A 14478-nucleotide genomic window follows, 5' to 3' on the forward strand; every position below is an offset into this window, starting at 1 on the left:
CTTAATAAGTAACTTTACTTTTGGTCTCCAAAGACGGTTGTCTTTAAGAACTATCAATTGTCTGGGGATCACTGTGAAGTGAGAAATTTACATTTATGCATTAAGCGACTTCCAAGAGAGAGCTTTACAAAAGAGCATAGGTCACTGATCATAACAATGAGGTAGTCCCAAACATTACAAGCAGCCAAAACATGAAGCATACATTGTGAAAAACTAAACAAGTGCCAAAGGGAAGACCCATAAGAGCATGCAGTTATACAAGTTACAAATTAAAACAACATGAACCCCAAAAAGTGCAAGACTGTACCTGTAGAAGAACAATCAACCGTAAAATATTTCACAGCGAGTACAAGAGTTCAAGAGTTAACTTTGTTATAACTAACCTACGAGAGCAACAAGTCTCTCAATAAGAGTCATTGTGATCCTGGAGGAAACTAACATCAGGTCCAGCAAAGCATTCCTAAGTGCCGTTGTACTCCCGGACCAAGTGTGTCTTGAGCCTTTTCTTGAAGGTGGGGAGAAGGTGGGCCAGTCATCTGTGCTTGTTTAGGTCTTAGCTGATAGTGACCTCATTAGATATTGATTTTAATCTTGCATATAACCCTCTCCCCACACACACACACAGACACACACCACTTCTACCTTCAGGTCACACACTGTGAAATGACTGCACTGGAGAATCTTTATTTCTGTGCTGTCCTGGTTGAGTTCGCAGTGGCCTCAGAGACAAAGCTCCACAACCTTTTTCCCCCCCACCAGCCTGCCTGTTGACCTGACTCCAGGAGGACTGACTCCCCCCCCCCCTCCCCCAAACAAAGCTCTTGTGACCTGGGAGCTCAGGTGGAAACAGGATGAAGAGACGACTGACAACATGATTCTCACTTCAACCACCGCGCAGCCCCCTGTTCTTATCTAAAAAAGGTATGTATGACGGAGGAGAGCTAACACGGACAGTTACTCTGACAGACGTTTTATAAAAGAATGAAGAGGAATAAGGTTCTCCAATTTCCGTTATTTTGTAATTCGTTCCAGTCATTGACAGCTGGGAACTGGAAGGAGTGGCGGCCGAAGGAGGTAAGGGCTTTTGGCGTGACTTGAGAGATGTACCTGCTTGAGCGCAGGATACGTGTTGGTAAAGCAGAAGTAAGCAGGGAACATAGAATACAGAGGTGCTTTGCCTAACAAACACTTATAAATTAGTTGGTACCAGTGAGAAAGGCGCCAGATGTGTAATGAGGGCCAGCCAATTAATGTATAGAGGTTACAGTGGTGGGTATTATATGGGGCTCCGGTAACAAAACGGATGGCGCTGTGGTAGACCACGTCTACTTTCCTCAGTAGGGAGATTGAAGCAGTTCTGTATATGATATCACTGAAGTCAAGAATTGGTACAATGGTCATTTTCACCAGAGCGAACTTTGCAGCACAAATCAAAGCGATGGAATTTAACCCATAATTATAGCACAGCAATAAAACTGTTATAGCCCATTGGTCAGGGGTTGACCCAGTATTGTATTAAATTCTGTATTCAGCAGTAATTAGCTTTCTGTGCCCAACACCAAACAGCTTGTGCTTATTGGGGGTGGGTGGGGGGTGGTTGTTTGAAGGGGGGTTAAATGCCACTTCCCCTCAGCATGGCCCTGCAGACAGACACTACTTCACAGCTCCAGCTCCAGTCTGTGGTCCGGACAACACCTCAAAGCCAAACAATTACACCCAGGTCATGGAGACGAGGAATGTTCTGCTGATTAATTCCAAGTAGACAAATGCATGGTGATTGTGTTACTTCCCCCTCATCCAGCAACCTGCAGAGTCCACCTCTGGTCCATGTCTGGAAACGGACCGCAAGTAATACACTTTCACCCTCCACATGGCCCAGTCTGGAACATAGACTTACATATCTTCCCAATGTTTGGTCAAATTAATCTTTACAAAAAAAAACGAAGCATCTATTGAAAGTTACATTTTATACTTGTATGGGTGTCTATGCAGTTTCTTTTCACCTTAAAGTGCAAGTGCGCATTATCTGTTATATGAGTACGAGCCCTATTTTGAGACTCCATTTAAAGCATCGTTCCAGTAAACAGTATCGATGATCTTATGGGAGTTTCGGTCAATTTCGATGGTCATCACTTGTCCAGAAGGGGGCAGCACTGGAAAGGCAAGATTGGGATTTTAACCAAGAACCTGTATGAATTACAGTTAAACAGACAACATGTAATCCATTCACTCATAACAACCGTTTTAAACGAAAACCTTGATGCTTATTCTCAACAGGCGGTGTTTCTTGGAGGCTTGTCAACACGTTGTGTAGGCTAAGAATGATTGCATTCATATTTAATTGAATATTTAATTGAATGTAATTGGTCTTCAGTTGATCATTTCAATTTAAAATGATTTGTGGATAATATTTATACATGATTAAGAAACATGGATTAATAAAGTAGGCTTCTATATCTAACGAATAACCCTTTCCATGAGTAAATCCTGAAGACTTGAGAAGGCAGCTGGTAGGCTACACATCATTTTTGGACAATATAAATATGAACATTTCAAAGAAGGTAAGTTTGAGACATTTAAGATATATTTAAAAAAGTAAATATTTTCCCTTGCCAAACTGCAAATATTACGATTTGTCAACAACGTATAACGAAGTCCTCCGCAGCTACGCACTATTTCAGTAGCTTCTCACAGTTGCTATCTCACTTCTATATTGTATTTAACAGTTGTGGTTAAACTATTACAAACTCGTTGGATTTAACAAACACACTCAGGTCAGCTCTGTTTGCATTGAACATTGTCCTGCAAGTAAAAAGTGGGCCATCAGTCGGGGAGCCTATCCATGCCGTACATCAGGTTATGTCTTTCCATAAATCTAAATTAAAGAACTTCCAAAATGCCTATGAATGTATAAATATTGTCAAAATAAAATAACTCGATAGTCTACTAAAATAGCCCAATGTAGCCTACTTTTGGATGCAAATTCAAAAAGTAAATTTTAACGTTTGCTTAAAGATCTAAAATCAGTGCACAACAGAGGATAATGCCTAAATGTACGTGGTTTAGACGAAAATACCTAATCTAATGTTTAATAATTATACCTCTGCCTTAGCCTATCTAGGCAGTATCGGTACCCATTGCCCCGGAGATTTGGTCAAGACGATTCGATAGAGAAGCGTGACAGTGAAGGGGGTGTCACCCAAAATTTCACTCAGGGCTATACCTGTTTGGCTATGGGTGAATCACATAAATAGGCTACTCCTCCCCGGGTGTGAGCTCAGTCCTCAGGCAGACACTGACGGAGACAGACACTGGGAATCGTAGTTCTTCATGTTCGAGCGCGGTTTATTGGTCACTGATTAGAACGGATTATGAACGCTTTTGGACATCAGCCATCCAACCCTCAAGCCAGCCCTATACAGCACCATAGCGCTCAAGAGATTCTGGACATGGCAGTGTACTGTGACAACTTTGGTATGTACCAGCAGAATTTACATCACCACCCGCAAAGGCCTCCGGCGCATGCTCCCAGCTACGGTCTCGGGGAGTACACCTCCCCGACCACAAACCCTTACCTGTGGCTGAACGGCCCCGGTATTAACTCGTCTCCTTACCTCACGGGAACGAATGGGACGTCCTACATACAGTCTGGATACGGAGCGAACCAAAGGCAATTCCTGCCGCCGCCCACGGGTTTTGGTAGTGCTGACCTCGGATGGCTTTCTATTTCCAGCCAGCAAGAACTGTTCAAGATGGTCAGACCTCCATACTCCTACTCTGCTCTGATAGCGATGGCAATTCAGAATGCCCAAGATAAGAAATTGACACTGAGCCAAATCTATCAGTATGTGGCTGAAAACTTTCCTTTTTACAAGAAAAGCAAAGCTGGTTGGCAAAACTCGATCCGCCACAATTTGTCACTGAATGACTGCTTCAAGAAAGTGGCGAGGGACGAGGATGATCCCGGTAAGTTCTCTTCAAATCATTGGAACTATATTTTGGCGTTCTAGATTATTAAAGAAGTTTAAGCACTGATTTTGGACATATTTATCAGATTAATTATAACTGTCTAAACCCTGGCTGACAAAAAAATATATATATTGACGAATATGTATGTGCTAATTGTTTATAGGTAAGGGGAACTACTGGACATTGGACCCAAACTGTGAGAAAATGTTTGACAACGGTAACTTCAGGAGGAAAAGAAAGAGGCGAGCTGACATGAACGGAGACACAGGGACGCTGCCAGCAGCGGTGAAGAGTGAAGACACCGCGCTGAAACTCTCCGACACCGCCAGCATCCTTAGCTCATCCCCGACAAGTTTGCAGAATTCTCCCGCTTCCACCGATTCCAAATCTTCTCCACCTCCATCGGTTGAACACAGCCCCTGTTACAACAACTTCGTATCTAACATGAACTCTATGCTGGTTGGGAGCAACAACGGCATCAGAGGGAGAGATTTCGGTTCTGTACATCTTGGAGATTTGTCACAAAGAGAGAACATGTCTGGACTTGGCTCGTACTCACCCACTCAAAACACTTCATTGAACTCTGATAGCACGCACCTCACCTCGAACAGAATGAACTACTACGCACCTGTACACAACAGTGCAGGCTTGGGCAACCCTATTTCAAATCATTTCAGTGTTAATAATTTGATATACAGCCGAGAAGGAACAGAAGTGTAGCCGTAGGTTTCTGATGTTGGTTTAATCTGTTAACATATTGTGTAAACTCATGGAACAACAATGCAAGCTGTATAGCCGTACTTCACTTGCCAAAGTTAATATCTTTACTGTATAGGCCAAATAGAATAACGTTCAGCTAAATGTATGCACTAATGAACGGGCTACTGAACAGCTCATTTGTGCACAAATGTATTTTTGCCCATTAGGTCTATGTAGCTGCATGGTTAAACTTTGCCTCTGACGAGACTGACATTTAACAGGAGACAACATTTTGTACAGGAATGTATTTGAACGTGTAAAACGTTTTAGGTCACTGCATGTAGACCTATTATGTGTGTATTTTATTTAAACCCATTGTCATTATTTGAATAAATGTATCTGAAGCCATTTATACTTGTGTCATGTTTAGACGAACAGCAAACATGCTCTGTAATTCACTTCCACATCACGTCCAATTAGGTTACTTTCAAAATTAGCATGAAAACTAGTTATTTTGATTTTGTAGGCACATTTTATTTAATTTTATATAAGATGAGGTATGATGTGGTTACTATTGTGTTAATTAGGTATTTCTGCTTTTATATCAAGAAACATTTTCTTGTCAAACATCTTTTCTTATCAAACCAATTAAGGCCTACTGTCTAATGATGACAAAACATGTCAATGTAGGCCTATTGATTTTCGTTTAGTTTAAAGGTTTTCCACAAAAACGCACCTCACCAACCTTATTGCTTTCGTTAATTTGATTTCATTGTTAGTGTTTAAAAGGCTTTAATGCACTTCCTTGTTCCATACAATATGATATATAGGTTAACATATTCGTGCCATTGAAAACAATAACATCTTAAAGTTAAATTATTAATTTAAGATTTTACAATCTTAAAGTTTAAAAAAATAATCCCAGAACGCGCTTTCACCCTTCTCCCCCCACCATCTTTTTCAGACGTTTTCTCTCAGATTTTGAGTTGGTCCTATTTAACACCCAGAAAACAATTTTCTAAATGTAATTGATCTGAATAAACATAGGCCTATCATTAGCTTTTGCGTTGGTTTCTTAAATCAGGCCATTGAGTAAACTGAATTTCCACACCTGCATATAAACAGTAGCCTATGTGAGATTTGACATTTTCCGTTTGTCAAATTGAATTGACCTGAATTCAGCCAGCCATCACAGCTTTATTTCACCCTAGTACAGACGTGATTGGAATTTTTTTAAATATCCATACCTATATCTATATGTATATTTTACACATCCCTACACTTTAAACCTTTTAATGGTAATGAAAACGGTTTGCTTTACTGTTGAGGTTACATAGCTCATTTGAATAGAGTACAACTGTTACAATTTTCCTCCGTGAATTTGAAGTTTTAACACCGACCAATAACTGTGGGAATTTTATTTTCTCATATCGTGTGAGTGTGTCCGATAGCCTAATTCGATTTCGTTTCGCTTCATTCTTGAAGAGCATCCGGTGGACGATTCATGTGAGTGCAAACTAGCATGTAACGTGCCTTTGTTGTGTGTACGGTTGTCCTAGGGACAAGACAAGAGAAAATTTGTTTCCTGCTCTGATGCTAATGAAAATGATAATAGAGCTCTCCCAAAAGAGATTCTCAAGCGATTTAACAACATTCTAATGTCGTATTTTGAAACATTATGCTGTACACATGGAATCAAAGCAAGTAAATAAAAGGAAACACCTCTTAATTGGTTCATAATTGAATGCACTCTGGCACTCTGTTGTCTGGAATAAAGCAACATTGACAAGACTTTCGTGCCCGTGGCTGCGACACAATAGACCCTGGCAATGGCAGGGATCCCCTCCTGCGCTCGAATGAAAATATTGTGACCTCAGATATGGGAACAAATTATCTCATTCAGTCCGCATTTTGTTCAGATTATCTGTGAAGCACCGGCATTGATCTAACAAAGAGAATTGTTGTCTTCCAGAATAAGGTTCTCACAGCAACAAGTTTTCTATTGAAATTCTCTCACCACTTACACGTTTATTAGAGGCAGTTATTGAAAAATCTAAGACACATTCAACTATCAGAATTATTATTATCACTTAAAATAATGTTCTGATACTTAATCCCAGCACTGTGTATGATAACATTTTTTAGGCTTATTTATTTAATGGAAGTGAATTAATATGCTGATCCATATTAAAAAACAATGCTTTAATTGTGAGTAATCAGCATTATTTTATATTGTTTTACATACAAAACGCATTATTATAATTTGATGTAAGAAGTGCTTAATAATTGTCTTTATTACCATTTTAACATAATGCCTTGTGATTGTCCTAAATGTTCCCTAACAGTGATTAATTTCAGCCATCTCATGTCTCAGAGTTGAATCGCTTCAAGGTATTCTGCCTCTGGGGAACATCTACCTGGCCCCTGGATGAACATCAGTCAGGCCAGCCTTGCACTCCCATCCCTGCTGTCTGCTGCTCCTGGATACCTGGCCTCAGGCAACGGGGCTCACCTACAGAACCCCTCCAAAAGGGTGGGCCCAGTCCTCACAGAGGCCAAAGGATAAGATCATAATGAAGGGTTTCAAGCTCACCTGGTCACCCTAAAATGACACGGAGGCTCACATTGTCTGAATATGGAACTAGATTATTCCAATCCCATTTCCCCAAATGGAAGACAAAGTAACAAGTCTCCCCCAGGTCACCTGATCTGTCCCTGGGGAGTGGGGAGTATTGTCACTGGTGTTGGGGAAGTGTTGCTTCCTTAAATACACTTCCAGACAGTCAGAACAAACAGATTTAATAAAGGAACAAATCACATTCAAACCACAGAGTAGGGGGCAAACAGATTACTTTTTACAATTTATTATCATATTTTTATCATAATTATTATCATATTTTTGTGGTACATTCACACAATGTGCGTAATACAAAACAAAAAAATTGCAAACAGTGCTTTATACATTGAGGCTGTATTTTATTTGAGGTATTTCATTTCTCATTTGGGCCCAATCAAGTCGTCTCTCTCTCTCCATCCATCATCCGTCCATCCATCCATCAATCAATCCGTCCATCCGTTCATCTATCTATCTATCCATCCATTATCTATCTATCTATCTATCTATCTATCTATCTATCTATCTATCTATCTATCTATCTATCTAACCATGCAATGTAATGGATGGTTCAGTCCATAGTGCAGCCTTAGCTCCTTTACAATGTTCTTACGGATCATATAGCCTCCTGAACTCCGAGGTATGGCTAGTCTACTGGACCTTGGGCCTACGGCATGGGACCTTGGGGGCTGGGGAGATTGGTGGTGGTGGGAGGGATGCAGTGACTGACATGATATTGAGTGATGAATCACTGGCGTATAATGTTGCACTCGACAAGGTGTGAAACTTCAACTGCCATTAGAAGATCCCATCGACTGATAATGATCAAAATGGCCAAAAACAGACCAGAACTGACTCCATATATAAAATAGATGTGGGTCCTTTAAAGTTGTGCTATATTGATTTAAGGTTTAAAGTTATTTTCATAATTAAACATTATACAGTATGTTCCTATATTTGGGGGGGTAGTCGAATAAGTCAGTGTATGCCCATATGACTGCAAAATGCTATTTAAAATGTGTCTAGTAAATCACAGTAAGTTTTTCTGAACCCCATATACTATCTCTTCATAGACAAATCTGAAGGGTGGAATGAAAAGTGATCTTGTCGGAACGGCATTGCGTGTCTGACCAAACAGAAGATGATAGCGGGACCATACAGAGGTGATTACAGTCTAGATCTCCCCTGAAATTTCACATCTGTTAGTACCAGTCAGCGGGAATTACGGGGGCAAATCTTATATTACAGCTCAATCTCTTGAGGAAGTTAGATATTTAAGATTACAATACGATGACAGCTCGAGGGTAGCCACTGGCAGGCTAGACCAGGGCGGAGACTTACACAGTACTGTAAAAAAAGATGAAGCGTACATATGATAGCTGAGGATAATGTCTATCAATCGGCATGACCTGGTTTGGTTTCATCATCCTCTATGCTGGGCCCATAAAAAGCGTAATCTATGGGGCGATAACGGCATGGGATCACCACATGGGCAAATGGCCATATGGATGATTTTATACAGAACAGGTCCCATCTCAGCAGATGACAGGCTATCACTACTGGAGTGCATGAAAAAGCTGTGCTACTGTACAGCGTGTAATATCTCCCTGTAGGGTTGCCCTAATGTTGTCCATACTGTGTGCTGAATACCACACATTTTGACTTTTTGGCTCCTCTTTAGGAAACAGAGGAAATGGCAGAAGTTTTAATGTATTTTATGTATTTAGAATACATAGCAATGTTGTTTATCAGTTTGTTTCATGCCTATTGTATGTGTGTGTCATGGAATGCACCCTTCACATTTCAGGGCTCAGGTTTTAGGTAACGTGTAGACTGGGTGCCAGCGAGGACTGCTTGCTGTTGGAGAGGCATAGTAAGGAGAGTATCTTGAGATGACGCTGGCCCTGCCAGTCGAGCTACCTGCTGAAAGAGTCAGAGAAAGAGTGGACTTAACGGACTAGAACGGCACCCAGTAAATCCACCATCACGGCTTGTCCTCACATCGACCCGTCTGGAAAACCTATCCCCACAACAATGTAACTCATCTCCATACAGTCTGTTGCTGGAATACATTTGGACAATTCCTTGTAAAACAGCACTGGGGGTAGACTATTCTTTAGCCATTCATTTTGTCATGACACGTAGTGGCAGTTTGAAACACAGCGGGAGACGTCAACAAGGAGTGGCTATGCCTGTTCGGCTGTCTGACGGGTATATAACCATGGCACTACCAGTGGCCATGGTTATATAGAGCACCCTGGTCTTGACTGGGTGTTGACAAACGTAACTTTTTGACACATTGTCATAAACAGGTATCTGGAAAGACCTGCATCAAACAGGCCTACTTTAAAAGGTGTGAGGAAAATTACTTTATATTTTTTACAGATGTTCATCTCAATATATTATTTCTTAGTCATTCCCATGTTTTTTTTTACTGTAGTTCCCCAAATAAGTAATTGGCAGTGAAACATTCATGTAAGGTTACAACTCCATGACCCTAGGCAGAACAACAGTATTCAGGAAGCACTCAGTTCCTTTGTGCAGTGCAACTGAACTAATACCTAAGTAATGGGCAATGTCTCTAAATTTTCGATGACTCCTCTTCAGCTTCCAGACCAGATAATGGTTCACTCTCTGCTGTCAGCACTGAGCTGGGTGTATCATCCTGATCACACACTCACGGTGGGGAAACAGACTGTGGGTTTTGAACCATAGAGGATCCAGACAACAACAGTATAGTTGTAGGTTGTAACACTGATAGTTCCTGGAGGGATACCACCCTGTGTGTGACCAGATGGAACACCTGTGTGCTGTCGTTACCTCCTCGCTCACAGACAGGAAGTGGTGACAGATAACAGAGGAAGTGACTGCCCTGGGGAAGCGGCAGGCTGTTTTTCAGTGTCACAGAGGTTGAGGAACGTTTGGAACTTTAAATAGCAACCTATGGAAGACAATTAGTTATTCTCATTCATGCTGAGGTAGTCAAAGGTTGAACATGACATATAGTAAAATTGCCTAGCTGTGTAGGTCCTTGTGTAATTATCTGCAATTAATCCTATTTTATACATATTTAATCAAGTCAAAATTATAAACGAAATAGTACATTGTTGCAAGATGAGGCTTTGTAGAATTGACCTGGATATATGTTGCAGGGCATAGGTGCGTATCAACAAAGGGAGGGAGATCACCTGTGAATTGCTAAGAAGGACCTCCACCAGAACGTCTGCGAAATGCTGGTGTGGTGGATCTGCCCTGGAGAATTACAATCCTCTCCCCTCTAGGGACTCTAATGCCCCCCCCCACACACACCTATTGTGTTGCATGCATACCAACAGCGAGTCAGGAGAGACAGACTGAGCAATCGAACATACCCTTCACAGGGAGCTAGCCTGGCTTGATCAAGCCCCCCTCTTCACCCACCACAAGTTGGGCTTGTGTAAACTGCAGATAATCTACTGCTGAAGGCTCTAAATGATATCCTTTCAAAAGGGGACCGACATGCCCTCCTCCAAACGCTCCTTTTGTGCTCTCGGCTAATCCAGGCCTGCACTTCAAGGCCCAGGCTCACTTCTAAGGCAGCTGCTCCCAATTTGAAATGCGAGGGGGGAAGAGAAGAGCTCCAGTCTTAGGGTTGTTCTTGCAGATGTAAGGCTTTGATAATGTGATAGGCCCCCTTCATCAGAGTAATTGCACCATTATCTGGTCATCTTCATTAAAACTCCTCATGATTAATTAGACCAAGGAATGCTCAGAATCCCAATCATGTTTCATGTATCAAACCAAATGTAATCGTGTTTTGTCCTTAATTATTGAATGCTCCCAGGCCAGAGACACACGTTATAATCCATAATATTATTGTTTGTGGTTTAGCATATTGCCAGACTGCTGATAACACAAACGAACCAGTGTCTGGTGAGTGCCTGCAGTGTTGGAGTCTGTGCAGCACACACAGTTCAATGTGTCAACTGTAAACACAAGACTCGTACCCTTCCAACGCCTCAACCGTTTCTGATCCAAACACCCCATGTTTGGATCAGTCATCCTTTTGTGTCGCTTCACCTCCATCGAGCGGGATGTACTCTATAGCATTATGTGACTGCATTCCTTTACAGTGACATGGACAGGGGATGTAAGCGTGTGTGGAGGCTGATGATGACAGTAGAACAGAGAAGCCTGCATTACATCTTAAGTGTGTTAGCGTGCCCCCACTTGACAAAGGACAAGGGGTATTTTTATGTACATTGAGGGAAAAGTTTGGTTTTGTACTAGAGGGCTGGGACCGTCAAAAGCCTCATTTGCACAACAAGTTCCACGGGCTCTGGAAAGGACATGGTGCGATGAGTACTGAGTCAATCCCTGTAAAATGATGGTGTTGATTAACATGGGGAGAGAGACCTGAGAGACATGACCTCAGCACCAATAAAACATTTAAAAAAAAAATCCAATATAAGGGAGAACAATTTTGAAATATTATACATCTTAACCTCTTCATTATCATCTAGACTGTCTCTTGAGATAATATCATTATTTATTTATATATGGGCAATATATAAATATATAAAAAACTATGTTAGGATGATCCCAGTGTTTTCTTTGCCAATGAAGCAGAGAGGAGAACATTGGAAACGGTTAAAGCAGAGCGTGGAACCATGAGCTCCTCTAACCCACCAGCCTCTCCTGTGGCGGGGGAGTTCCTCTGAACAACCCTGTGGTTGATCTAACTCCTGTGGTTCTCCCAGCATGCACTGGCTCTGCAGGCCCTCGTCAGAGCAGCCCAGGAAGCCTCACTCCAGATGACTCTATTGACAGCTTGTCTAGTTGTCTTATCCGTTAATATTTGGGGTATTGTACTTGTTTACTGAAAATGTATTGTTACAATTCATTTAGAAAACATTGTTGATCAAATTTAAAACCACAGGAAAGAAAACTAAATCGTGATGCTGGAAAGATTCTGACTCCTCTCAAGATAGCTGTCTGCAGCTGTCAGTGCCACTCCCTCCATGAACTGTAATTATCTCTTTCATTAGCCTTCCCTCTCTGCACTCCAAATACAATTCAAAGGGAGGTGTCAGTATCTTATCTTTATGCTAATGGTGAACAGTGGCCGGCAGTTAAATCACAACAATAGGCTGGCTGGAACAGAAGCCATCAGGACAGTCTGCCTGTCTACTGGGGGGGATCCAAGCCAGGGACCTGTCCGTCTGCAGGCTAATGGGGCCAGAACACGTCCATAGCCCATCCCTGCAGCCCCAAGACAGGCACCTTGAAGGGGGCGGCAGGCCTGGGTCATGGGGCAAGTCTGGCCCGGCAAACCCCTTTGGCCCTCATCTCCATAATGGGTGGGCTTCCAGACGCCTCCTTAAGGCCTATTAGAATATGAGTGGCCAGTAATGACCACCACTAATGAGTGGGCTCACCTCACACACAACCACCTAGAGAATATGTGTGGGCCTTGAGAGTGCCCTTAAAAACACATCATGTGATAGCATGGCACACATTATATTTAAGGTTCTTCAGGAATTCACCAAGGCCCTCTATGACAATAGTTACCGCAGAGCATGAGAACAGGGGGACAAGTGCTTGTTTTCTGTGGTGTTTAGAGAGACAGGCAGGCACACTGCCCAGTGTGTACACGTAAACATAAAAGGAAATGCAGGCAGCGCTACAGTCTGCTGCATTGTGTACAGCTAGAGGCAAACATCCCACGAGAGACCAGAGGCTTGTCTGGAACGCTTCACACCTCACTCACACTCACATACATGCTGTATACTCAAAACAGGTTTGACATCCTCAATCTGTCAATCAGCCAATCCATCAGGAAATCATTCAAAACCACGGCCACCACTGTCACCAGACCAGCATTGATTTGGAATACAAACACCATGGACGATTTGGGGGGAGGGGGGTGACTTCAGTTTAACCAGGAAGGGGGGATGGTTATAGAGGGAGTGGGTGTCCAGTCAGGGCAACTTCCATTAGGTCAGGTCCTTTCATCCAATAAATATAATGAGGATGAATCAGAGAGTTGTGTTGTTTTAATAGTCTGTAATGGTAAGAAGCCTGACAGGTTAATGGCCCAGGCTCTCAGGATTTTCTTATTACGTTGGGCTGAGGTCTCGTCCAGCCACTGTAGTTAGCCATGCCTCCCCCCACCTGCAATCATCCTGGTTCCATATTACTGGCCGGCCTTTCATGAAGAGAGCAATCGTCAGGCATTTAAATTTAATGAAACGGCCACCTGTTATTGGAGCGTGGGCCGCCCTGGTAGATAAAGCTATCATTTTAGAAATGGGGGCCTTCGTCTGAGTCAGGCTGCCTTTCTTATTAACCACAGCTTGAAATAAGTTCCTGAGAACACAGGACAGGCTACAAGATTTGAACCTCAGCTGACGTGTTAAACCTATGTCCTGGATTGAGAACATCATTGATGGTAATACTGTGTGCAGGTTCCATGGGTGCGGTGCGACTGGTGAGAGGTGTGCAGAGTTCTTTATGTAGCTGGTGAGTGATAAGGTGTACCGTGTTGATTCTGACTGGCAGCCAAGCTCACGGCAGAGTCTTGAAGCTCTCCGGGCATCTAGAGAGCTGTGTAAGACAGAACTACCTGGCTTCATAAACAATGCCCTCCTTTATTAACACGCCTGGGTAGAAGACGATATCGAATGACCAGATATTTTCTAACAAAGCAAGGTAGGCAAAACTGTGTGTATAACTTATCTGCCTGAAGCACAAATCCATGCTCAGGAAACAGGAATAAGAGGTTCTCTGAAACAAATCAAACTAATTGAAGGTTAACATGGGAGACACTTGGCAAGGCCTTACACCTTTCAAAATAGGACAAATAAAAGTGAGATAATAAGGAAATATGCATTTTCTCTGGGTGAACGTACATGTCCTTATTTTCCGAAGACCACATTCCACAGTGGCTTTAAAGAGAAGGGCCTTTACATGTTCCCGCTCTGCAGTTGTCCTGAGTTTCCCCAGTGAATGATGGGGTGAGACACCTGCAGGTCAGTTTGGGTTTGCGTTGTTGACATGTCAACAGGCTCTGAGATCAACATGTGGGACGGATCAGGTGCAGCAGTCACCTTCTTGAGCTGGCTGGCTGGCTGGCTGACTGGTTCTCTTCTCGAAGCTCCACTCTGAATGGAGCTTCAACAGTTTTGAATCAACGACCCAGGAGTGGATACAACAAT

The 14478-nt window shown here is 42.4% G+C and overlaps 1 protein-coding gene across 1 annotated transcript; it reads left to right on the top strand.

The window, feature by feature from the left end:
- The first annotated feature begins 3282 nt into the window (after positions 1-3282).
- Positions 3283-5067, top strand: foxi1 (forkhead box i1). The gene is made up of 2 exons (XM_047032414.1): positions 3283-3966; positions 4133-5067. Exons 1-2 carry the CDS (start codon positions 3372-3374, stop codon positions 4687-4689), a joined length of 1152 nt encoding a protein of 383 aa, XP_046888370.1. The 5' UTR covers positions 3283-3371; the 3' UTR covers positions 4690-5067.
- The last annotated feature ends 9411 nt before the right edge of the window (positions 5068-14478 follow it).

Source organism: Hypomesus transpacificus, chromosome 13 (genome assembly GCF_021917145.1).
Source record: "Hypomesus transpacificus isolate Combined female chromosome 13, fHypTra1, whole genome shotgun sequence".
NCBI lineage: Eukaryota > Metazoa > Chordata > Actinopteri > Osmeriformes > Osmeridae > Hypomesus > Hypomesus transpacificus.

Coding starts and splice junctions, on each gene's coding strand:
- foxi1 (XM_047032414.1), top strand. CDS start 3,372: ATGAACGCTTTTGGACATCAGCCATCCAACCCTCAAGCCAGCCCTATA. Junction 3,967..4,132: donor GAGGGACGAGGATGATCCCG/GTAAGTTCTCTT, acceptor AATTGTTTATAG/GTAAGGGGAACTACTGGACA.